At 54.7% G+C, this 25,975-nt stretch overlaps 1 protein-coding gene across 12 annotated transcripts in view; it reads left to right on the plus strand.

Moving 5' to 3' along the window:
* Cux1 (cut like homeobox 1) overlaps positions 1–25,975 on the plus strand; it is a 248,132-nt gene that overhangs the window by 43,868 nt on the left and 178,289 nt on the right. For all 12 annotated transcript variants that reach the window (XM_048368674.1, XM_048368665.1, XM_048368693.1 and 9 more), the window contains exon 2: positions 18,367–18,477. In XM_048368674.1, coding sequence (XP_048224631.1) covers positions 18,367–18,477 — 111 coding nt within the window. The remainder of the gene's footprint in view (positions 1–18,366; positions 18,478–25,975) is intronic.

The raw sequence follows: 25,975 nt of genomic DNA on the forward strand, positions 1-25,975 counted from the left end.
AGGGCATCCCTGGGAGTCTGTGGCTCACGGCAGTAGCCCCAGAATGTGAGGGCTGGGGATCAGACCCCACTCACAGGTTGGGCCTGTGTCCCCTCCCTATTTCCAGGTGGAGTCAGAGCACCTGGCAGGACCCAGGACCAAGAGTTTTGGGGATTTATTGTTGTTGTTGTCAGTCCTGGGGCTTGAGCTCAGGGCCTGGGTGCTGCCCCTGAGCTTTTCTGAGCAAGGCTGGTGCTCTACCACTTGTTCCACAGCTGCAGTCCAGCCTTTTGGTGGTTAACTGGGATAAAGGTCTTGGGAGCTTTGCTGTCTGGGCTTGCCTTGAACCTTGCTTGATTCTCCTGTCTCAGCTTCCCGAGGAGCTAGGACTGCAGATGTAAGCGGTGGCCCCTGGTGGCTTTACCTGATGCAGATGATGCTTTTGCAGTTTAGTACCAGGTTCAATGGTGAATCTGTGAAAAATGTAACATATATATATGTGTTGGTTAAAAAATAGCCACTGGTTTCTAAATTATGCCTTTTAGCTCCCGCTAGGACACAAACCCATTTTTTTCCCTTCTGTTCTGATTTGCGTTTCTTCCAGTATCATTTAATGTGGCAATTTAATGAATTGCACTGGGTGACTTTGAACCCTTATGTGGCCACGGCTTGTGCAAATCTCCTGCCTCTCACATTGTGAGCTAATGTGAGCTCTTTATTTCTGAAGTGTGGCCTGACATTGTTTAGGCTGTTACTGGCTTCTTATTTTTAACTCAGTTCTTTTGTCACTTAAGTAAGATGTTTTAATTCTTATCTAGTGTTAGATCATTTAGCAGAATTTTTTTGGAATATAATTTTTGTATCTCGTGTAAAACACTTGCCTGTGGCAGAACCTCTTGGAACTTTGTGCATCCTATAATTCTCTTCCCAAAGACGTTTAATTAGGAATATCATAGGATGTGGACCCCCAAGGCAGCTTTGGTCGGCTGCCCTGTTTGGAGTGGCAGTCGTGGGACGCGGACTTCTGAGGGTCTGGATGGGTCTGACACACCAGCGGTGGGGGTGGGGGCCAAACAAGATGAAGGCTGCACAGATTTGGGGTTGTAGGGTTCAAATATAAATTTGAGGATAAGTTGGCTATTTTTTTTATTTCTCTCTAAATTCAAAGAACTATAGATTGGACACAAAGCCTAGAGCTTGCCAGGCTGGTGCTCTGCCACTTGAACCAAGTCTCCAGCTCTCCAGCCCTTTTGCTTTTAGTCCCTTCCCCTCCCCCCTTCAGGCAGGGCCTTGAACTTTTGCCCAGCTGGCCTTAAGCTGCCACTGTCCTCTCTGTGATTCCCAAGTAGCTCCCATGGTGACCCAAGAGCCATTTGGTGTAGGTGCTGACTTGTGCGTGGTGGGTGCTGCTGTGGGGTGTCTTGTCCTCTGTGTCAGGTTGGCTGACCTCTGAGAAGGGGTGGATGGTTCTGTCTTTCTTTTTGGGCTGCTGTATTCTGTTCCATGGGGATGTTGGGGTGGAGGGCCCTGGGTTTAGCTTTTGGGCCTACCAGTTCACTGGAGGGAGGCGAGGGCCCCCAACCTCGTTGTCTGATGGCTCAGGACTGCCGGGTGTGTTCAGGAGAGCACGCCCTGCAGCCATGCACCCACTGCTTCTTTCAATCCTAGGCTTGGTATCTATCAATCCTTTTGCTTCCATTTGGCCGGGTGGCGTAATGCTTTAGCACATTTTAAATAAGATTACACAAGCTGCTGTTCGTTGGCATCAGTGTCTTTTAATCTGGAGACAAAATGTTACCCCCCTTCATTTACAAAACAGAGCATTTCTGGCATCGTATCCTCGTGTCTTCTGGTGGAGCCATTTTCCAGAACTTACTGTGGGCTTCTAATTACCCTCATTTAGACATCCAGGACAGAAATTGCCACTTCAACAAGAAAAATTTGCAGTGAGCTGGAGGCAGATGGGCTCATCGCACAGCCTAAAAACCTATGTGGGTCTTTATTCCAGAAGTGCGTGGCTGTTCATGCATGCCCTCCCTCATCCCTCCTTCTGTGGGCAGTGCTCAGGTCTTCAAGCTGAAGTCACTGCCCCTTTGCCAAATTGTGTCTTCTCTTTCTGTGCAGAATTGTGTTACTGCATCCATTTTTCATGGTTAATTAGGCCCTGCAAGAAAATGGGGGAGAGCTGTATTTAAATTTTTGGGTCATTCAAAGGCCTAAAAGTATCTAAGATGAAAGACAACAAAGTTCCTTTAATATTTATTATAGGAATAAAAGCAGGGAGTCCTTGCCGAGCCCCTTCTCGGTTTTCTTCCTCAGAAGCTGGCGGAGATTAATCACAGGCCGAAGTAGGCCTGTTTGGGAGTTTCCCTCGTTCTGTGGCTAGAGAGCGGCTCCAGGAGGAAGTGGCCCCCTCAGTCTCTATGTATGTTCTGGGCAGGTTGTAAATTTTATAACTCACTAATATCATAAAACGTTTGTTGATTAACATCATATGCTACTTTCTGATAGAACAATCTTAATTTATGCTTTTGTTGGGATTCCTTTTTTCCATTTGAATCTGGAAAACAAAAACCACATGTGAGATAGTTGCTCTGTAGATGGAAAGTTCTAGAAACACCACTTCTAGCACTGCTGTGCAGTCAGACTGGCCAGCCAATGGGCCAAGAGACGCCTGGGGAGGAGCCTCTTATGAGTGCTGTGGCTTTGTGAAAGACTGAGGTGGCAAATCGGAACCTAGGTCTAACCAGGGAGAGGCCGAGGGGGTATCACCATGTACTAGGCCCAGTGCCTGCCTTTCCCCCCACCAGGCTCCCCAAATTCAAATGGGATCGGCGTGATTGAGAAGATTGTCAGCAATATGCAAATAAGCAGGGGAGAGAAAGCGCATCTCATGCAGATAATTTCTAGGTAGATAATTTGCCATAAAAATTTATATGGCAGTCCTTAAAACCTTCGGAGATTTAGTCTGTCTCGGGAAAGGTGATTTATATGGTATTAAAACACTTTTTATGTTCCAGTCCTTTAGATTTAATGTTTATTGCCTATAAAAATGAAATCTTCTTGTGGATATTTAAAAGTTTTGGTACTGTGTGAAATATATATTCAAGTGAGAATCAGCAGCGCTTTGGAGATGTTGTAAATAAACAGCAATTTCTGCTCCGGCGCTGCCCAGTCCGGTGTCTGGGCACAGCCCTTTCCATGCACCGGGAGCTCCCTGGCCCTGGTGTCGAGCCCCGGGTATGCTGCTGGCTAGGGGATGTTCAGTGTGTGTGTGTTGGTTTTTCTTTTTCTTTCTTTTTTTCCCCCATTAGCTGACAAGTATTATGCTATTATAATTCCTCAGAAAGTTATGCAAGGTGTGACCAGAATCTCATTCATTTCCTTAGACATGAATTGCCACCCAGGTTTTGAAGAATGAAGGAGCTTTGGCAAAGCGAAGTCAAATGCAAGCCAGGTCTTAGGCATTTTCAGCCCCTCAGATTCCTAATGGCGTGCTTTATTGCTGGTCTAAATAAAACGGCAAAGGTGCACAGTTGGGCATTTGGAGGGGGACTCTGAAAGATGCTTCTAGGGCCGACAGCCCTAGGGTGCACATCGCGTTTGATTGTTGAACGGATGTCAGAGCCTTGGCTCCTCTGGCACTTTAGAAATTACCCGGGAAGTGCGTTTCTGGGAGGTCTGTAGCTGTTCCAAGAGGTGGAGCTCATCTAGGTCACCCCATTATAACCGCACTGTGGTGTGAACCCCGACAGCAAAGCCGCTGGGAGCACAGCCTGAGGAGCTGAGTGAGCCTGAGCCTGGCCTTGAGTTCCGGCTCCTGAGCACCGGGCTGGCAGGGACCTGGCCGGGGGCCTGGCTGGGGAGCTTTGGTTTCATGTGGCTGTGCCTGGGTGGATGACAGGCTTCAGGCCTGCTGATTCCTCAGGCTCCCAGGGCCAAAGTAGCAGCCTGCATTGCTTTTCCCCTTTGGTGCTGATACTAGGGTTTGAACTCAGGGCCTTGAGGTCTTGCTTGGCTTTTTCCACTCAAGGCTGATGCTTTACCACCTGAATCATGTCTCCGCTTCCGGATGTTTGATGGTTTATAGAGTTCTGGGGCAAAAGTCTACGCGGGCCTCTGACACTCTAACCCCTGAAGGTGATGTACAGGCTCCCGCACATGGACCTGCTGGCCAGGCTTGCCCCCTGGAGACCTCGCGCTGATCGCTTTCAAGCCCTGCGTGGTGGCAGAGGGCTGTGATTCAGGGCCCAGGTTTCCTTGTGTCACCAGCACAGCGAGGCAGGGGCTATGTCAGAGCTGGCTGTGGAGCCACTGACTTTGACCTTGTGGGCAGGGGGTGCAGTCCATGAGCTAGGGCAGATGTGAAGACGAGTGGGAGCGGAGTGGGAGCTCCAGGGGCGATGCCCACGGCCCTGCTGCGCCAGTCTTGGCATGGGCACCTGGTAGGGATTGCTCTTCCCCAAAGAGACAGAAAGGCCCACAGTCCTCTAAAACAAAGAAACTTCATGTTGACTTTATTAGGAACAGACAGGCTCCAAATCTCCCAGCAAAAACATTTATTTTTAATCAAGTGATTTTTTTTCATGTGAAACCTGTTAATTCCATGACTGAGAATTCATCAAGTTTCAGACTAAAATTAATTTTAGCAACTGCTTTATACCAAAAATACTAGTGGCTGTGGCTGTGTGACTGGCCACCCTTCCCAGCCTCCCCAGCAGCCAGCATGCATCCCCCCAGGCCCGGCTGCCCTTCCAGCCTCACTGGCTGTAGAGAACTCGATGCCAGCTCCCAGGCTGAGCCTCTGCTCGGGCCCCACGCTCCACTCGCCTCTGTGGAACCCATCCCCTCCGCATACCTCCACACATCTCCAGTAATCCCCAGTCACCCCCAGTCCCCTTCACACACCTCCACACATCTCCAGTCACCCCCAGTCACTCCCAGTCCCCTTCACACACCTCCACACATCTCCAGTAATCCCCAGTCACCCCCAGTCCCCTTCACACACCTCCACACATCTCCAGTTACCCCCAGTCACCCCCAGTCCCCTCCACACACCTCCATGCATCTCCAGTCACCCCCAATCCCTTCCGCACACCATCACGCATCTCCAGTCACCCTCAGTCACTCCCACACACCTTCACGTATCTCCAGTCACCCCCAGTCCCCTCTGCACATCTCCACACATCTCCAGCCACCCCCAGTCCCCTCCGCACACCTCCAGTCACCCTGTCACCCCCAGTCCTCTCCGCATACCTCCATGCATCTCCAGTCACCCCAATCACCCCCACACACCTCCATGCATCTCCAGTCACCCCTGGTCACCCCACACACTTCCAGTCACTTCTGCACACCTCCATGCATCTCCAGTCAACTCCAGTCACTCCACACACCTCCAGTCACCCCCAGTCACCTACACCCTCCAGTGACCCCCAGTCACCTCTGCACAGCTCCACACACCTCCAGTCACCCCCGCACACCTCCACGCATCTCCAGTCACCCCCAGTCACCCTACACATCTCAGTCACCCCCGCACACCTCCATGCATCTCCAGTCACCTCCCTTACACAAACAAGACAGGGTTCTGCACTCCACGGAGGCTGCAAGCGCCCCACATTGTTCTCTACCAACCTCCCAGGCCCCCCACCCTGTGGGAACATGGGCAGGGTGTGGCTGGGTGGACCTCCGGGAGGTTTGGTGGCCCTGGTCCTTGCGTCTGTCACTGTTAGAGCCAGGGATGCTGAGATGCTGTGTGGCCTCCCTAGAAGAGGGCCTCACGTTTCCTGGTTTAAATTCCTATGGTGACCGGCTGCAGAGTTGACACCGGGGTGCCAACAGGATGTGGTGTGGCACCCCCAAATCACCATTGACTCAGCTGTTGAGTAAGCAGACTTGCCTCTGGAGGGCAGATCTGGGGTCTTGGTGTGCCTGTGTTTCTGGAGGATTCTGTGATCCTGGCTGTGACGTGTCAGTTTTGAGGTTGGAAGCGGGATTTCTCAGGGGTGTTGGGGGCTGAGCCCAGGGCCTCACTAGACAAGCCGTCAGGATGCAGCTCAGGTTGGCCTGGAGTGCTCCATCCCTTCGCCTTGGCCTCCTGAGTGCTAGGATTACATGTGTGTGCTACCATGCTGGCTCTATTAGTGGTTTCTGTTTGGGGGTGGGGAAGGCTGAAACCCTTAGCCCTGTGTGGCCCCTGTGTTAGGGTGAGAGGCACTACCCACCTGCCCGCCTGTCCCCAGCCCGCTGGCCAGGAGGGAGTGACGCCAGCCCAGCCGCCGTGAGGCCTCCCTGGCAGCCGGAGGTCAGTCGGGGAGCTGGGAACGGCAGACGCACTGGAGGGGAGCCTGTCCTTGCTTTAAACCACAAATGCCCTTTGATAACTAGTGGAATTGGCAAGCCGAGTGATTGAAACCATGTGAGAGGTAACCGGAGCTCAGTTTCAAGTAGGACATATTTGAGAAGTTTTCCCCAATGTAAAAGTTACTCTTTAAGAGCCTTAAACTAATAAAAACAAGGAAATTCCATGTTACGGCTGCCACTCGGCCTTTCCATTTTTATTCCCGAAGTCAGCTTTGACAGGTCAGCTGACGCCGGGCTGTGGGATCCCCGGGAGCTCTCGGGCGGGGGCCCGGAGCCTGGGCTGGCTGGTCTCCTCCACGGTGAGGTGCCAGCTCACACTTCCAGCCTCCTGGCTCATCTTGGGGCAGCTACCTGTATTTACCGAATTCCCAGAGCTGGTTGGAGACTCTCAGAGACAGGTCTTGCCTCCTTCCCTCCGGGTCCTGGTGGCTGCCCAGTCTGCAGGCCTGCCCCTCACCCGTACCAGCTCACAGCAGTGGGCGGCCTGCAGCCCATTCTCCAGCCCCTTCTCCCCGCGTGCCAGGCCCCATGAGCCTTGGCCTCCCGGAACCACGCCTCCACACCGTGCTGGTGACCACACCGGCTGCCTCCAGCCTGTCCCCTGGGTCTCTTTCTTGGTGACTGTGACTGATGACAACGGTGGTGCCAGGAGGTGTCCCTGTTTAAAAGCAGACCTGTCCCCAACAAGGCCAGGCCACTCCACTTCCTGGTGGAGGGGCCAAGGAGGAGGCAGAGAGGTTGGTGGGTTCCCAGGGCACTCGGCCCTACCATCAGCCCAGCCCAACAAGCTTCCCAGAGGCCCACTGTAGTGGAGCTGGCTCTTGGGCTCGCTGCCTGGCCGTGTCCAGCGCCTAGCCCACGGACAGCAGGGCCACCCGTGGTCTCACGGGCACAGCAGCGTGCTGTTGATCATCTCGGGGAGGCAAAAGATGAGCCAATAAGCTGCTACAGAAGTGACTTTTAATACCTCTACCCATTCCATGCCTCTGGAAAGTTCCCTCCTTCCTGCCCTTCCCCTGACATGGAGTCTCAAAGTCCTTTGCTTGCAGTCCTCCCAACGGAAGGCCCTGGGGCCTTGTGGGCAGCACTGTCCCTTCCACTAGTTGTCTGGTGGCTAGTCCAGGACCCTCGCCGCCTGCTGGACCTGTCCAGGGCCGTCTTCCCGACAGCCAGGCCTCGCTCTTGCCGGACCCACATAGCTCATGTTGTGATCTACAAGTGGGTGGACTCTGGGGTGCTGGACCACACAGCAGCACACATAGGCCTGGGGCATGGCCAGGGGGACCAGGAAAGTCTTGGACCTGTGGTGAATTTCCTTTCTCTTGAGGCTGTCCCGGCCAAGGGCAGTGCCCACGATGGGCACAGACGGCAGTACCATGGGTGGACACAGCATTGCAGAGCCCTGTCCACTGCTGCTGCCCAGACCTTGCTGCCCGTGGCTTCGGCCTGTGATGGAATGAAGTAGGCAGGAAAGTAGCCAGCAGAAGTGCAAGACCAGTGTGGCCCATGTGGCTTTTTGACACCACGTGGTCAGTGTCCCCGAGTCCAGGCTTGGTGGTCATGTGGAGAGCAGCGGGCTGGGTAGAGGGGGACTTTTACTAGACCACATTCTGAGCCTAGGAGAGCCTACACCTCCCCACTGCCCCTGGAGCCATGCTGCATAGCTCTCTGTAACCTGAAGGCCCCGAGCAATATTCTGGCCGCGCTTGGTAGAGAAAACGCACTGTGAAGTTGGTGTAATTAAGAAGTGAATCAGACTAAGTACACACAGACAAGGAGGACTTGAACTTGGAGCAGCCATCAGGAGATTGGGGACATTTGTAATTGGCATAATTTCCTGCCTCCCGGAGCTGTCCCTGGGGGTCCAGAGGAGACCCCCCAGGATGCGGCTGAGGCAGAGCCGCAGTGTTGTCATCGCACCTGTTAACTGCTGTCCCAGTGCTGCCCTGTAGCTCCTTAGCTGGCTTTGTAGGGTCTGAGCTAAGAGCCCTCTCTCTCCCTCCCCCTTTCTCTCCACCCCCCCACATCCCCACCCCCCACCCTGGGGCAGGATGGGAGGACAGCTCTCTGAAGTCCCATTCTGGGGACGCCACACTTCTAGTGTTTGCCTCACTGGATATCCCTCACATCAGGCATGGCTGGGAGGGAACGGCGCTCTGAGGATTCAAGGGTTCCTTTAAACTCACAGCTCTACTTGAGGCACAGGAGCCATCGGTGCCCATTGGGTGCCCAGGCCAGGAGCACCCAAGACCTCCGGCATCCCTCAGCTTTTCGGCAGGTGCTGCTCTTCATGGCCAGCACATCCAGTGGCAGGGGGTTGTAAAACTTGCGCCTCACACACAACCCTGAAAATCTTGGAAACTAAATGCAATAAAAATAAATAAGTGGGCTGGGAATATGGCCTAGTGGCAAGAGTGCTTGCCTCGTATACATGAAGCCCTGGGTTCGATTCCCCAGCACCACATATATAGAAAACGGCCAGAAGTGGTGCTGTGGCTCAAGTGGCAGAGTGTTAGCCTTGAGCAAAAAGATGTCAGGGACAGTGCTCAGGCCCTGAGTCCAAGGCCCAGAACTGGCAAAAAAAAAAAAAAAAGTAAATAAGTAAATAAACAAATAAAATAAAAGGGAAAGTAGTTGAGCAGTGGCACCTCCTAGCCAGTGTCCTTCCGCGGGCCACTCTCTTCCAGGCTCACCCCTCACCCTGGGAGTGTTTGACTGCTCTGGTTTCCCAAGGAGTGAGCTTGGCATCTTGTGACTTCTAAATTCCTGGCAAAAACACTGAGAGTGTTTTGGAGTTTTTTATTTGCTAATTAAAATGTGAGAAGGGAATGTAGCCACAGGTAGAGTTCTGTGCAAGCCACAGCTGTGATTTTAAAAAAGCCCCAAACCTGGCGGCTCCAAAATGAAGTTATTAGCACCTCACCTCCAGTTGTGAATGCTTTAGCTCCATGGGCTGTCTCTGAGTGCCCCCCCCACCCCCCACCGAACTGGAAAGGGGGCACTAAGCGTGGTGCTCTGAGCACATCATCTCATCCTCAGAGAGGGGCCTTGTATCTCCCACCGTTTCTGGGCAACTTTTTTTTTGGCCAGTCCTGGGCCTTGGACTCAGGGCCTGAGCACTGTCCCTGGCTTCTTCCCGCTCAAGGCTAGCACTCTGCCACTTGAGCCACAGCGCCGCTTCTGGCCGTTTTTTCTGTATATGTGGTGCTGGGGAATCGAACCTAGGGCCTCGTGTATCCGAGGCAGGCACTCTTGCCACTAGGCTATATCCCCAGCCCTCTGGGCAACTTTTTTAAACCTGGTAAGAATTTTTCCTCATTCTTAGCTCTTTTTGTTTTGGCAGGTACTGGGGCTTGAACTTAGCTTTGTGCTCTTGTTCTGCTGGTGCTCTACCACTTGAGCCATACCTCCGGCCCAACCCTTTCTGGTTATTTTAGAGATGGAATCTCCTAGACTTTTATTCCAGGGCTGACTTGGAACCATAATTCTCAGATATCAGCCACCTGAGTGGTTAGGATTACAGGTGTAAGCCACCGGCACCCAGCTTTTTAATATTTTTTAAAACAGGTTTTCTCTATGTAGCCCAGGGTGGGTTTAAACTTAGCACTCCTTCTGCTTCAGCGTCCAGAAGGCTGTAGTTACAGATGTGCCTCACCACACTTGGCTACTCACTCCTTACGTCAGGTGTCTTTTCCAGCAGCTCTGGGAGTTAAGGCAGGTGAGATTATTTTACCGGCGGGCTAGGGAGTGAGGCCTGGTGACTTGCCCAAATTCTTGTCACCAGGAAGCATCCAATCCACAGGGAGCCTAGGCCGCCCCCACGTTTTCTGGGCACCCCAGTCGCTTCCTAGACTTACTGATGTCCCCGGGTGGGGCAAGCCTAGCTCCTGGGAATGGGGTCAGTGTGCAGAAATACTGAGTTCCAAGTCTGTCATTCACAGAGTAAAATTAAGTACAGCCTATCCTGATTCTAAAAAGAGCAAGCCAGCCGCCTGCCCTGCCCGTTCACGTGTTCCAAGTGACCCCAGAGCATCTCCACCCAGGTGCACACGCACCTCAAGACGCGCTTGGCCCCCCAGTTCGCAGCTGGCCCTCTTGGCAGCTGCTCATGGCTGGGGCCGCCCCAGCCGAGCACTGGAGCCGTGGGCTGGCTTTGCCTCCGGCTCTTTCCCACAGAAGCGGAGGGAACCTTTGCCAGAGTGGCTGGTGCCCTAACAAATTGATTCCTGCCAAACAATGGAGATAAATATTTTCAACAGACAGAAATTTTGGCTCCTAAAGTGCTCAAATTAAAGGCTTATTTCTGAAACAAATACTTAGAGGAAAATATTTTCGCCAGCGCCGACAAGAGCAGGGCAATTCCTGTTGGCAGTGCACCATTATATTGAGATCAGAATGCAATGCTCCTCATTGGCCTTATCTTCTTTTCCCTGTGATGACCTGGCCCCCCAGCTCTGGAAGAGAGGAAGGGGCACAGCATGGCTTTCTGCTAAGGGCCCTGGCAGCACCTACTCCATGCTGGGCCTCCGTGGTCCAGCACCGTCCACCTGCACATGCTCCCCGCTGGTGGGACAAGCACCAGACAGGGTGACCACCAGCCACATGAGACTGCTGACCATTGAAGTGTGGCTGCTTTGACCTCCAAATCCATGGGTGCTTCTTAATTCACCCTTCTATAGCCTCTCATAGCAAGGGACCCCATCTGGACCCCATTCAGTTGATGCAGTTGCCAAGGTTCCGCCTATTGGTTATCAGGCAGCCGTCCATCTCCCCCATTCTGAACGCAGCCCAGGATGCGTCTGAGCATTCTCTGAGCTCCAGTGTCCGCTGAGCCACGGCTGCAGGCAGGTCACTGGACTGGGCAGGAGAGGGGAGGGGATGGCTCAGCTCTGAACCCTCCCCCCAAACCCACTCAGATAGACAGTCTTCACTTTTAACAAGTTCCCTTTGGCCTGTCTTGTTTGTGTTTTTCCTTGTAGATTTTCCTTGTTTGTTTTTTTCCTTGTAGATTTATGTAGGTATGGAGGAGTTGAACCCAGGGCCTCATGCATGTTAGGCAAGCACTCCACCACTAAGCCACATTCGCAGCCTTGTATTTTGTTTTGTTTTGTTTTTAAATCATGTCTTACTGTGTGGCCCAGGCTGTCATGGAATCCCCCATCTTCCTGTCTTGCTTTCCCTCCCGTGTGTGGGGATTACAGGTGTGCACCACCGCAGCTGACTTATTCTTGGTTTTAGTGTTGGTTAAAGAGCGTACTGTGTTATATACATTTCTATGCACACTAAATTTGTCTGAGAGGGTACTGAGTGTGGCTCACGCCTGTAATCCTAGTAACTCAGGAGGCTTGAGACGTGAGGATTGCAGCTCAGAGCCAGCCTGAGCAGAAAAGCCCCATGAAACTTATCTCCAACCAGCCAGAAGTGACAGCATGGCTCAAATTGTAGCTCACCAGCCTTGTGCAGAAAAAGTTAAGGGCCCGAGTTCAAGTCTCAGGAACCGCGTAAAAACAAACAGGCCTAATTAAAGTCAAGGGAGCAGGCCAGGCATGTTGGGGGCTGCAGTTTCCTTGTCCTGAGGCCCATGGGAAGAGGCTGTTAAGAGTGGGCCAACTTGAGCAGCCCTTCCTCTGTCTCCTAGGGTGGGTTCCACGCTGTGGCCTAGGTGGCTCCTGGGTGCAGAAATATGGGCCCAGTCAAGGGCACCCCTATGTCGGACCTGGAGCAAGAAAACGTGGAAGAAAACAGTGGGGGGCCCAGGCAGACGGGGATCATCAACATGCGGAGACCACCAGATGGACCTGGGGGTGGTGAGGGGAGGAGGGGCGTACGGCAGCTCGGAGAAGGAACAGTTCTGCGCCCTGCAGTGCATGTGAGCCCAAGGACGGCAAGCCACACATAGCCTGTGGAGCACGGGTTTTCTACTTGGGAAGATGAGAGATTTTTACATGGTCCAGTTTAGCTGTAGAGCCCAGTTACCCTCCCCTCCACAAGAGGGGGGGCGTCCCCTCCCTGCCCTGGCTCTGATGCCTGCGCCGCCCCCACAGTGCAGATCGATGGACTCCGTTCATTATGCAGCCCCGCGACGCCGTCTCTCACGTCTCGCTGCTCAAATGGGAGTCTAGCAAGTCTTGTGCAGAGCGCCAGGCTTGTCGGATGCATCTGGCATTTTTGTCTTTGCAGGGTGGGTTTTGATGGGGTGAAAAATAAAACCCAAAAAAAAGTCTCTGTGCGCTCCTTAGATGTCTCATTCCCTCCCATTCCCCCAGCAGTTCACAGGAGCTGCTGTGAGAAGTGGGGACTCAGCTCTTTGCGGTTGATCTGATCTGATTTGATTTTCTCAATTGGTACCATAGTCACTGAGTCCCATATCAAAGTGTTATACGTGTGTGCACGTGTGTGGGGGCAATACCCCCGGCACCCGTCCACGTGTCCCAGCCAGTGTTACTGCCCTGGCAGCTGCTTCCAGTTCTTCTCTCTGAACTGTGGGACTCAGAACCAAGAAATAATCCATATCAGGCTCACGTGTGCGGCTGGAGAGGCAAGCCGGCTGTGCAGAGGGGCTGGTGGGGGGGTCAGGGAGACAGCCTCAGCCACTCCTGCGTGGGAGTTCTCATAGCAGTCAGTCTGCCCTGTGATTTTCCCCGAATCCCTGCTGGACTTCACATTCCTGTCCCCCTTGTTTTCCTGGGTCGCCTCTCATGGCGGAGCCACGATGGGGCACATGCATCTTGCCCTCTGCAGGGCCTCTGGGGCTCCACCTCCAAGACCCAGCCTCCTGGGTCACTGCAGACAGTTCTCTGCAGCCCGGCTGTGGGACCTGACTGTCATCTTCCTTGCAGCTGCCTCTTTCTGACTTGGGCCTGGAATTGCTCTCCTGAGGGAACTCCACGCATGTTTCCTGGGTGTTTGTCATTGTGGTTCATGTAGTTGCCCCCCTCTTGAGCTTGTTATTTTACTTAGCAAATTCTAACTGCCTGCCTGTGCCAGTGCTGTGGAGGACTGGGGTCCCACTTCGAGGAAGACACTGGGGCTTGGAGAAGGAGGGTCCGTGGACAGCCACGAGCCAGGGCGGGGAAGGGGGGTCCCAACAGTGGAGTCCTGTGAGCTCACACCTTGAATTAAGGGTGAGGTTACACAAAGAGAGCACCCTTCATGCCTTGTGGGAGCCCTAGGCTGATGTGCCCACCAGCCTAGGGCTCCCCAGGGAGCAGAAGACACACCCACAGGGCATCTGGCTGTGGCTTGCATGGGGGCACAGGAGGAAGAGTCTCAGAGGTGGGGGCTCTGCAGGCCCACCTCCCCTGCACCAAAGGACTAATATGTACACACCTAAGGCGAGTCATTCCATGCGATTGATGGCTGCTGTTAGACCTTATCTTTTTTTTTTTTTTTTTTTTTTGGCCAGTCCTGGAGCTTGAACTCAGGACCTGAGCACTGTCCCTGCCTTCTTTTTGCTCAAGGCTAGCACTCTGCCACTTGAGCCACAGCGCCACTTCTGGCCGTTTACTATATATGTGGTGCTGGGGAATCGAACCTAGGACTTCATGTATGAGAGGCAAACACTCTACCACTAGGCCATATTCCCAGCCCCTAGACCTTATCTAAATTCTCTCATTCTACCCTGCATTTTTTTGGGGGGGTGGGTTGGGGGTGTCAGTCATGGGCTTAAACTCTGAGCCTGGGTGCAGTCCCTGTGCTCTTCAGCTCAAGGCTAGTAGTACTCTACCACTTTGAGCCACAGCGCCACTTTCGGTTTTCTGGTAGTTCATTGGCGATAAGAGTCTCACGGACTTTTCTGCCTGGGCTGGCTTTGAACTGTGATCCTCAGATCTCAGCCTCCTGAGTAGCCAGGATTATAGGCATGAGCTACCGGTGCCTGGCTGCAATTTATTTTTTTTTCTCAAATTTTTATTATCAAACTGATGTACAGAGAGGTTACAGTATCATACGTTGGGCATTGGATACATTTCTTGTACTGTTTGTTGCCTTGTCCCTCATGCCCCCCTCCCTCCCCCTGCAATTTGTTTTTGAGACAGGCTTGCTCTGTACCTGGGCTTTGAACTCTTGATGCTCCTGCCTTAGCCCCTTAGTGCTGGAATGACAGGCATGTGCCACCATGCCCAGCTGCAGTTTCTTTTAAATAGGCATGAGGTTCCACAGTAGCTTTTCTCTGCTCAGTTTGAATGCATATTCAGTGCTTGGCCGAGAAGTGAATCTTGACAGGATGGAGTGAGGGCATCCCAGAGCTGGGTACGTGCAGGAGGCTGGCCTGCCCCAGGTGGCACCCAGAGGCAGATCCACAGGAAGAGGCCCACGGGAGGGCCAGGCTACTGTGCAGCTGGTGGTGGAGCAGGAGAACCGGAGAGCACAGCACAGCTCACATCCAGCAGTCCAGGGCCAAGTTGCAGCCTTCTGCATGAGCACCAGGCCTGGCCACGCATGCCCTCAGTCACACACTCAGCTCTTTTGGCCTCGTGGGCAGTGCTGTGCTCTGAGTTAGTGTGTCTACTCCTAGCCCTGCCAGCTTGCTGCGCCCTGGGACCTGGGGTCAGGGCCTCCCTGCCCTTCCATGGCATCATCCTTGATGGGCTGCTATGCTGCTACCCCCACCAAGCCCTCCTCCTGCAGCCAGGTGGCAGCTCATGGTACCAGAAGCTGTCTTGACAGTCTAGAACTCCTGGGTTCAAGCCATCTTCCTGCTTCAGCCTCCTGCGTAGCTGGGATTATGGGCTGAGACTATGTATGTTCCAAACTGGTCAGCCAAAAGATACCTGCCACATGCCAGGCCCTTCCTCCTGCGAAGTCTGAGGCTGGCTGGTGGGCAGACTGGCAATCTCACATGTGCTCTTGTTGTTTCATTCGGTGCTGTTTTGCTGGATTACTAAGTCTTGATGTACATGTGTGGCGGGTGGAAGGCATTTTTGTTTTGTCTCAAAGCTGGGTGTTGGTGACTTGTACTGTCATCGTAGCTCCTTGGGAGGCTGCAGTCAAGGTATCAATGTTCCAGGCCAGGTGGACATCTGTGAGGCCACTTCAGTAGAAGAAACAGCGTGTGTGTGTGTGTGTGTGTGTGTGTGTGTGTGTGTGTGTGTACGCGCACATCTATCACCATATACAAAAAACTAGCTCAGGAGAGAGCTGGAGGAAAGTCTTCGTGGTACAGCACCAGTCTAGAGTGTGAGACCCTGAGTTCAAACTCTAGTACAACTACAAAAAGAATTTCTGTTAAATCACAGGTACACAGGCTGGGCATTGGGGTGCAGGCTGGGGGTGGGGGATACAGGCTGGGTATGGGAGTACAGGCTGGGTACAGGGTACAAGCTGGGCATGGGATGCAGGCTGGGCATGGGGGTATAGGTTGGGTATGGGGGTACAGGCTGGGTATGGGGGGTACAGGCTGGGCACAGGGGTACAGGCTGGGTATGAGGGGTGCAGGCTAGTATGGGGGTACAGGCTGGGCATGGGGATGCAGGCTAGGTTAAGGGTACAGGGTGGGCATGGGGTACAGACTGGGCATGGGGGTGCAGGCTGGGCATGGGGTGTGTAGACTGGATATGGGGGTATTTCCAGTGATTTTGCCCTCTGTGTGGGATGCCTTATAGGTGTGGGACTCTGTGCTCCTGTTTCTGTGGGACCCATGACCCACAGGCTGAGGGCTCTGTAGTTGGGGCCTCCACCCTCAGCCCCCCTCAACATAGAGTTCCCTTATTTAATGTGTCATTAGGGGTAACGCTGTGTATGAGCAGGCTCAGTGGATAATACAGCAATACTTAGTATTAGTATTTAATGGCTGTCTCCTCCTCTGCTTTGTCCCTACCTCCAGAGAATAAGCTCTTTCTCTCCTTCCAGAAGATGTAGTGGTGGTGGTGGTGGTGGTGGTGGTGGTGGTGGTGGTGTGTGTGTGTGAAAAAGGGACCCGATCAAACATTGTGAGCCTGGGATCTGCCCGGCCCCATCTGGGCTGGTGGGAGCTCCAGGCTCTCCTCCTCGCTGTGCCAATCTGTTTCCGTGGTGGCGGGTGGTGACACTGTGCGAAAGCTCCATGGGCTGCCGGCGTGGGCCTGCATATGTCTGCCGGCATGGGGAGGGGCACAGCATGGGCCCCCACAGAGGCCCTGACTGCCGGGCAGCGGGTGGCCTCGTGGATGGGAACTCGGCTTTGCTCTGCAGACATCCCCCGTGGGCTGGCTTTCACCTGGCCCATCTGTCCAGAGAGCGGACAGAGGGACAGGTGGGGAGCTGGGGGTCTGTTCACTTGTAATGCCCCCAAGCAGTTCTTCCCTACTCTTCCCCCACCCCTCCCAGGAGGGAAGGCTGTGACCCCCCAAGTCACCGCGGGACCCCCAGTGTCCAGCACCTCGCTGGAGTGAAGCCAGCAGCTGTCTTTGGGGGGGGGGCTCTATGCAGCAGCGGCAGGGTGGGGGGCCCTCTGAAAGCAGCCGGGGCGCACTGTGTTTTTCTCTAAGTTTTCTTGTCTGTGTGTGATTGGAATGCAAAACAACTTTTTTTCATCTCTGTCATATTTCAATATTGGCTTTCTTCCCCCTTCTCGAAGCCTCCTTTTATAACTTCTGCTTCGGCTTAAATATAGCCGTCCAAGCCCTCCTCCTTACCAGATTGTTTATATTTTTGAAAGCCTTCTGCTTATCTGTGGCTGCGCCTCTTCCCTCTCCTTCCCACTCCGCCACATTGCCCGTGGTTGCTCTTTTCCCCTGCCTTCCCTTCCCTGGGATGCGTTTCAAATGTGGTCTGTCAAAATGGCCCGTGTTTCCCTCTCTTCTGCAGTAGCTCGACATCTGTTCTTGAATGCTAGCCCACGGCATTCTTTTGGACTCGTTCGCTCAAGATTTGCTTTAGTGCCAGGAACAGCAGAGGAGGGGGCAGTGGAGGCCTCCCCTGCCCTCCCCTCCCCCACCCCTCCCCTCTCCCTTCTCCTCCCCCTTGCCCTCCCTCCAACCAGTCTGCTTTCTCAGTGGACAGCGCGCTAGGCGTTACTAGGGGTTTGTTCCACATCTCTGTCAGCTTGTTGCCTGGCCATGGTCCATCCCATCTTGGTACCCAGTGAAATGTTGCCCAGGTTGACTTTCTGGGCCTGTTGAGTGTTTTCCACCAAAAAGGAAGTTATAGAGTGTCAGATGGGGGGAGGGATGCTGGGGAGATGGCAGCAAGCGTCCTGTGCCTGTGGCTGGCTTTTCCTCTTGGGCCTGGCTGGGCTGTCAGCCTGGGGTCTGCTGAGGTCCCGGCTCCCCTTGGCTGTGGGGTGTGGGGTGCGGGGTGTGGGCCCTGCTATGTAGAGGCCAGAAGAGCAGTGCCTGGGTCCTGGTGTGGCTCAGGAAGACAATGGTGTTGGTTTGTTGCTGTTGTTGTTTTGGGATTTTTGATGGCCATAGTCATGTGTCTGTGCTCCTGCCACCAGAATGGAGCACCATCTGGACCCATATGGCAAAGGCTACTTGGGCATGGCTCCCCAGGCCCCAGGGCCAGGAGGTGCAGAGCCCAGCCCAGAGCCCTGCACCTCCGCCGGCCCCTCCTTATGCCCCAAGTTGATGATGGGGACCTCACTTGGGCAAAGTTCACAAGACAGTAGAAACAATCATTCTTGGGACCTTTTAAAGGTTGCTCTTGAAAACAGGTTGCAGGTACTGGTCCCAAGTGGGCCCCTGCGTGGTGCATACATATGTGCAGAGGTGTCTGTGAGTAGGAGGAAGCCGGGCACTGGGCACCAGGCACGGCCCCAGGCCTAAGGGAAGCTGGGGAGCGGACCTCTGGAGCCCTGGAGGGGGGCGGTGACCCCCTGGGGTATGGGCTGGGAGCTTTTCTGCATGTGCTGTGGGCAGAGCCAATCAGATGTGTCTTCTGGCTGGCCGGCCCATGCCTAGGGGATAGGTGTGGGGTGCCCAGGTGTCACCCCCCCCAGCCCTTACCAACCCTAGCTCATGAGTTAAATTATTCCTGGGGTCGTCACCCCTCCAGCTCCTGTGCCAGAAGCTTGGTTATAACCTTGCTCTTTTGCTTATCTCTCAACAGAGAGAACTCGATGCCACAGCAACAGTACTGGCGAACCGGCAAGATGAGAGTGAGCAGTCTCGAAAGCGGCTCATCGAGCAGAGCCGGGAATTCAAGAAGAACACTCCAGAGGTGAGGGGGCCCGGGGACCCCTGTGCGATCAGCACACAGGCATAAGCAGTCCCTGGGTGACAGGGCCAGCGTGGGGCTTGCTGCCTGCCCCGCTGCTTGCTGCCCTAGTGCTGTCCCTGCACATGAGTGGCCGCACGAGCTAGGGACTATCCACGTGGCTGAGGAGCCCCATCTCAGCAGCTGTGCAGACATGGAGCGGAACACACACCAGCCAGGGCTAGGGTCAGGCCAGACTCACACCCCTCTCGGCCCTGGCCTGCGTCAGATGTCATGCTAGCCAAGTCCCCTATGGGGCAGTGGCCCCTGGCAGCCTTCCGGTGCTGGGCAGCAGTGTGTCTGAGGTTGCGGGTGTCTGCATGTGGCATCGCGCCGATATTTCTTGCAAAGCTGACATTTCATCTGTTGTGGCCTTTGAAACGCCCATGTTTCTCGAAATACGCTGGAAAGGGCGTCAGGAATGCGCTCTTCACAGGCAGCAGGGCTTTTCCTGTCCATATGTGTTGGCGCCGCTGCCCCAGTGGTCCCTTGGCACCCTGGGTCCCTTCTGGGGCTCAGGGAGGACCGGAGGAAGCTGAGGTGTGCAGCTGTGGGCTCCCTCTCTGGAGGCCATGGCGGGCTCCCTGGGGCTCCCCCACGCCGCCTGTGCCCTCCACTCGGTGTAAGCAGGTGGTAGCTGGTACGGGCTTCTAGACTCTTCCTCGGGCTTCCTGCTCTGCCAGGTAGAAGCAGATCCTGCAGAAAAACTGCTTGCTTGTGGGAAAGAGAGCCGAGAAGTCAGTGTCCAGTGAGATGGTGTAGCTGGAGTGGGCAGGGCTTTCCTGAGAAGCAGCTGTGGAACGCGTGCAGTCTTGAATCACTTTGGAAATCACATCACAAGCCTTAAGTCTTTGGAACAAAAGGCTTTGGGGCGGGGGGCGAGCCTTAGCAGGATATGCACCTTCTCCGCCGCCGCCACCCCATCCTGGAGTGTGGCAGGGTCACGGGCTCTGGGGACATGGTGGTGCTAGTTTCTGTGCTGAGGTTTCTCGTGAGTAACCACAGGAGAAAGGCTGGGTGCCCAGCACCGAACCCCTCCCTCTGCTTGCCTCCTACCTCAGGCTTCCTGGGGTTGGGGGCGAGATCCTTGACTCAGTTTCCCCAAGCTGAACCCCTTCAGGTCTTTCCTGTGACCACCCCAGAAGCTAGCTTCCCCCTGTCCTGTGTCCCCACAGTCCACAATTTTCCACTGGAACTCAGAAGTACCACTCATCATGCCAGCATGGCTGGGGCAAGCTGGGGTGCTGGCTGGGGCTGGGCTCCTGGCTCCTGAGGTCCATCAGACTGAGAGCCCCCCAGTGGCATCAGAGTCCCCCAGTGGCATCGCAGCCCCCCAGTGGCCTCTGAGGCCCCCATTGGCATCTGAGCCCCTCCAGTGGCCCCAGAGCCCCCCAGTGGCATCAGAGCCCCCCAATGGCATCGCAGCCCCTCAAGTGGTATCAGAGCCCCCAGTGGCCTCAGAGTCTCCCAGTGGCATCGGAGCTTCCCAATGGCCTGAGAGCCCCCCAGTGGCATTGGAGCCCCCCAGTGGCCTGAGAGACCCCCCCAGTGGCCTCGGAGCCCCCTCCCAGTGGCATCGGAGCCCCTCAGTGGCCTTGGAGCCCTCTGGTGGCATCAGAGCCCCTGTGGTGGCACTGGAGCTGATCTGGTGCTGCAGGAGCTGGGGGCAGCCCATGGCAGTGCCAAAGGCCAGGCCAGTCAGTGGGGGGGCCCAGCCATACTCTGAGTGTTTTCAGCAGCCACTGCTGCGCTGCTAGAACACGGGCCCACTGTCTCCCACAGCCAGAGGGGCCAGAGCTTGAAAGAGGTGGGCAGTGGCCATGTGCAGTGGCTGGCCACCACCGGTGGCCCAGGCTGGTGCCACTTGCTAGCCACCGCAGTGAGGAGAGGCATTGTGCAGGCAGCAGGGCAGTGGCCAGCCGCTCCTGTGCTTTCCTCTCAGGGCCATCCTTGAAGGGGACCCCAGAATCCCAGGGGACCCGGCTTACTTGTGCGACTAGCCTGTAAATATTGAGGCTCCTTAAGGCCAGTGGGGGGTGGGGGATGGCAGTCACACCCCAGGGTTCTCTGAGGTGCAGAGAGGCCCCAGTAGGACGTATGTGTTGAGCGTGGGTGGCTGTGGTCACGCGTGTGACATTTCAGACACAAGCTGGGCATGTTGTTTGGGGTCCTAGTCCAGAGAAGCAAGAACAGATTTCCAATTTCTGGTCAGTTCCTCTGATTATCCCACTAGGTTGTTGCCCACACAAGAAACAGGCTGCCAGTCTGCAGGTAGCGTGTCTAGCCCAGGTCCTGGAGGGCAAGGCTGGCTCTGGCCAAGTGAGGAGGGGCCTGGGAAGGCTGTAAAGGGGCTGTGTTGCTGAGGTGCCCTGTGGCTGTGGTGCTGTGTGGCTGTCCAGAGCTCTGACAGGCGCAGGGAGCCACAGGACCAAGAGGGAGAGCTGAGGTCGCTGGAGCCTTGACGATGTTTTGTTTAGAATGACATGTGTTGTTTATTGAGGCAGAATCTTAGGTGAGCAGACTGGCCTCAAACTCACACCCTCCTGACTCAGCCACCCAAGTACTGGAGTTGCTTAGATCTTTTAAAATCTACATAGAAAAGGTAATTTGAAGGAGAAAGCAGTTGCTTGGCAAATACAGTTTTATACATTTTTTTGGACTCCAAAAGTTGCTTTGAAAGAACAAGGTTTTTAAATTTCCTGGTTCCACAACCCTTCCAGTTGGACGGTGCTCCCCTGGGCTCAGCGGCGGCATGGGTAGGGTGCCTCATGCGCCATGCTCACCACCACCGCCGACTCCATGCCTCCTTAGGCAGAAAGAACAACCAGAACACAGGCCAGCACTTCCAGTAGCCAGAGGCAGTGTGTGGTCTCAGCTGATCATGGTGGACATGTGCATGATACACCTTCTGGGCGCCAGACGGCTTGGCCCTGGGGAGAAAATTCTGCCTGTTCTTAGAAGTTCCTTGCCTCTCACCAGGAATGGTGGGGCCGGGGTGGCACAGCTGGCATCGCTCACCACTGTCTTTCCCATGCCCTCCTAGACACCTCGGGGCCCTCAGACCAGGCCCAGGCCCCCTGTGGACTGGGGCCAGACTGGCATGATACCACTGAGCCAGGTCCCCAGCCCAGGTTTTTGCTGGTTATTTTGGGGAGAAGACCTTACTCTCCTCCTGGTGCACACCACAGTGATTAGGATGGTATCTGTGTGCCACCTTGTCCAGCTTCTTCTGCTGAGCTGGGGGCCCTGTGGGCTTTGCTGCTGCGCTGGCATGGTCCCAAGATCATCCCGATCCCAGCCTCCCATGTAGTTTGGGGTGACAGGCATGTGCCACTGCACCATGCTATGGGTGGCGGAGGGGGTCTTTAGCACTTTTCTTCTGGCCTCAAACTGTGACCCACCACTTCCTTAGCCCCCTAAGTAGCTAAGATTATAGGTGTGAGCCATCAATGTTGAGCCTTTTTTTCTTTTCTTTTTTTTTTGTTAAGTAGTTTGTACAGAGGGTCCAATTTCATAAATCAGGTTATAAGTACAGTGAATCTCCAGCAGTATCACCCCCTTCCTTCCTCCTCCCTCCCCCACTGTCCCCATCCTTAAGTTACATAGCTCACTTATTACATAATGTGCATTGACTATAACAACTACATTTGCCTACTCTTCCCCCCTCTGGTCCTGTGCCCCCACTCCCCACCCAAAAACATGTTTCCACTTCTTGGTATTTGCCTTGATAGATGGCACATAAGCTTCCCAGGAGGCCTTATGCCTTTGATTTCCCCCCTGAGCACGCCCGCCTTTCGTCAGATTGGTATGCGCCATGCATGGAGCCCTGTGTATGTCACCATGCTTGTTCCTGTCTTAGATCTAGAACACATGCGCTGTTTCTCTCCTCACTTCCCGTGATTCATTATATGTCTTTTTTCTTTTTTAATGCCTTGCAGGGGAGAGGACCCAGGGCTTTTAGGTTGTTGGCAAGTGCCTGCCACTAGCCACACCCTAGCCCGTGTTTTAGGAGCCAGGGTCTCAGCTCACAGCCCAGGGTGCTCCAGTGCCCAGTGCTGATGAGCTGGCATGGTCCCTTCTCCTGCTGCCCAGAGGAGATTGGGGGAGCTGTGTGCTTAGGAGCAATCGGGGTGCCTGAGTATCTTCCCTCTTGGCTGACCATTTGGAAACACTATTGAAGTATTTTGTTGTTCCTGTAAAACTTTGCTCTTTGGCCTTAGAAAATGAAAATTGAGATCTCTTAATGTAAACATCCCTGACTAATTCTCATAAAAACCGTTTTGAGCTGGGACTGGTGGCTCACACCTGTCATCCTAGCTACTCAGAAGGCTGAGGTCTGAGGATCATGATTCAGAGCCGGCCTGGGCAGGAAAGTCTGTTAGACTGTTATCTCTAAAGCCAGTATGATACTGTGGCTCAAAGAGCACTAGCCTTGATCAAAAGAGCTGAGGGACAGTGCCCAGGACCCAAGTTCAAGCCCTATGACAAACCAAAAAGAAAAAAAAACACATTTTGAGCTAAGGGATTAAAAATTGTTTTTTTTCCTTGAAGTGCTGAGGGCCTCCCACAAGCTAGACCAGTGCTCTGCCGCTCACCCACACTCCGAGTCCTCAGCCTCAGGCCCTGTCTGGTTGGAGATCTGGCCTTCTAGACACTGCTCCCCATTTCTGCCTTCTCACTGATGCCTGTATGCCCAGGCAGGAGGGGAGAGTGGAGGGAGGAGGCAGGGGCGCCACCCTTCCCAGCTGGTGCAGAGGTATGCTGAGGCCTGACCTCTGGGCACAGAGAGAGAGAGAGAGAGAGAGAGAGGGAGAGAGAGAGAGAGAGGGAGAGAGAGAGTATGTATGTATGAGGCCACAAGTCTGGCTCTCTCACAGTTGCTTCCCTTTGGTCTCCTGAACTCAGCTGTGGATTGGGCTCTCGATTCCCTTGAGTGTGATTCCAAGGTCCCTTCCATCCCCTGCCGTCTGTGCCTGCAGCCCATCACTTCTTCCGGGTCACAGGCCTGGTTGCTGAGGCCTTGCCCTCAGCCCCCCTAGAGACAGCCATCAGTAAACACAGGGAGCCCACCCCTGAGGCTTTGGGGGTGCACCGCTGCCTGTGCAGGCAGCTTGGTGACCCTGCACAGGTCAGGTGGGCAGAGGGGCCAGCTGCCTGGTGGTGGCTGCCTGCACTCGGTCCTTGTTTCAGGGCTATCCTATGTGTGTCCTGCACACTGGCCACAAAGTGGCTTCTAGAAGGATCCTGGCCCACATTCCCTGGTGTTCTGCCCTGCAGAGTTGGGGTAGATCTGCCACAGAAGAGGAGTAGCGAGCTTCCGTCTCCAGACATGCTCTACCACATGAGTGTGTCCACTTGTGACCCAGATTGTTCTGTCTGTCTGTCTGTCTGTCTGTAAGACCTTCCTGCCTGATTTCCGCTTCCCCTGCTGGCGAGCACATGGCTTCCTCCCAGACACAGCTGGCTTGCCCGGTGCTTCGGGTCCTCCCCACTGGGCTCCGCCTTCAGGGTTGCTGCTCAGTGGAGCCCGGGTCCCCATGGCTCCCAGCCCGCCCCTGCACCACCGTCTGTTTTCTGTACCTGCTCTGCCTGGCGCTCAGGTCCCTCGTCACCTGGCTCAGGGCCCTGGGTGGCCAGGCCCGGGGCCGGCCCTCTTCCTGTCTGGCTCACCCCAGGCAGTAGCCATAGCCCCGACGTCCCTGGCACCAGACTGGGCATGCCCACTTGTGACAGGGAACACTTCATTCTCAAATGTAGCAATTATTATTACTTTTGAAGTTTTGTTGGTTGTACAGGCTTTGAGCTTGGCCTTGGCACTTCTAGGCAGCCACTCTTACCACCGAACGACACCCCAGGCCTTTTAGCTTGTGTTATTTTTCAGATTGGGTCTTGGGCTTTTGTCAAGGCCAGCCTGAGATCACAGTTCTCCCACCTCCAGCTGCCATGTAGCTAGGATTGCAGGCGTGGCCATCCCACCAGGCCTGTTTCCCAAGTGCTGGGGTCACACCTGCCCCTTTCATTTTGGGCCTGTTAGATTCCCCTCTTCTCCCTCCCCTTCCTTTCCCCCTTCCCTTCCTTCCTATTCCCTTTTGTGCCAGTTCTGGAGCTTGAATTCAGGGCCTGGGCTCTGTATCTGAGCTCTTTGCTCAAGGTTGTCACTCTACCACTTGAGCCACAGCTCTACTTCTGACTTTTTTGGTAGTTAATTGGCGGTAAGAGTCTCACAGACTTTCCTGCTTGGGCTGGCTCTGGACTGTGATCCTCAGATCTCAGCTTCCTGAATGGCTGGGAAGACAGGCATGAGTGCCAGCCCCTGCTCTCATCCCCTTGGATTCTATTTTTTTTTTTTTTTTGCCAGTCCTGGGGCTTGGACTCAGGGCCTGAGCACTGTCCCTGGCTTCTTTTTGCTCAAGGCTAGCACTCTGCCACTTGAGCCATGGTGCCACTTCTGGCTTTTTCTGTATATGTGGTGCTGAAGAATCGAACCCAGGGCTTCATGTATACAAGGCAAGCACTCTTGCCACTAGGCCATATTCCCAGCTCTCTCTTGGATTCTTGGGCAGCATGAGTACAGGTGTGGCTTGGGACTTGTGGAATTAGAGCCCAGGCTGCTCTTGCCTTGGAGTGCAGGGCTGTGCCGTCGCATTCCTGGCTCCCTCAGGTGGGTTCCGGAGAGGCCCCTGCGGCCACATGGAGTGTTCTGAGGTCAGATAACAGTGCTGGCCCTGTGGCCTCCTTTGCAGGGGGTGGGGAGAGCAGGAATTATCTGGGAGTTGGGGGTGGGCCATCTGCAAGTCAGGAGAGGGACTGGAGTGGGGGGGTGCTGAATACCCAGCCATGGCCCCTCCTCCATGGCCCCTCCTCCGCAGCCTTTTATAGCCACTGCAGGAGTGAGTCAGCCTGGAAAAAGGGAGTCACTGATGCACAGCGGCCACTCCAGTGTGGCACGTCGCTGCCAGGCTGGCTGGGGCCCAGCCTGGGCGGTGTGGTGACCACCCCAGCGTGGCGTGGAGCCTCTGCCATGCCGCCTGGCCCCGGCACCCTGTCAGCACTCAGACAGCGTGCCGACATCAGTGCGTGTGTGTATGCGTGTGTTTCTATGTATGCATGTGTATCAGATTTTGTGTGTGTGCACACACACGCGCGTGTGCACGTGGGCTGGCTGCCCAAGTTCCTGTAGCCCATGTGACCTGGGTTGCCCAGTTTCACTTTCGTTTGGTTCTCAGCAGCCCTGAGGTTCTCCAGGGCCGTGCCTCTGTGAGTCTTGTAATGGACATGGAGGGCAGGAGAGACACTGTGCCCAGCCCACCCCCAGCGGGGCCCTGCGGGGTGTGGGACCCTGGCACCCTCAGTATCGTGTGTACCTGGGGCTGAGCCTGGAGTACCTTGTTGTGAAAGTAGCTTTCCTGTAGGGACCGGTGCTTCCTGAAGCAGGAGGTTTAAAATAGTAATTGCATCACTC

This window comes from Perognathus longimembris, chromosome 1, assembly GCF_023159225.1.
Source record: "Perognathus longimembris pacificus isolate PPM17 chromosome 1, ASM2315922v1, whole genome shotgun sequence".
Taxonomy (NCBI): Eukaryota; Metazoa; Chordata; class Mammalia; order Rodentia; family Heteromyidae; genus Perognathus; species Perognathus longimembris.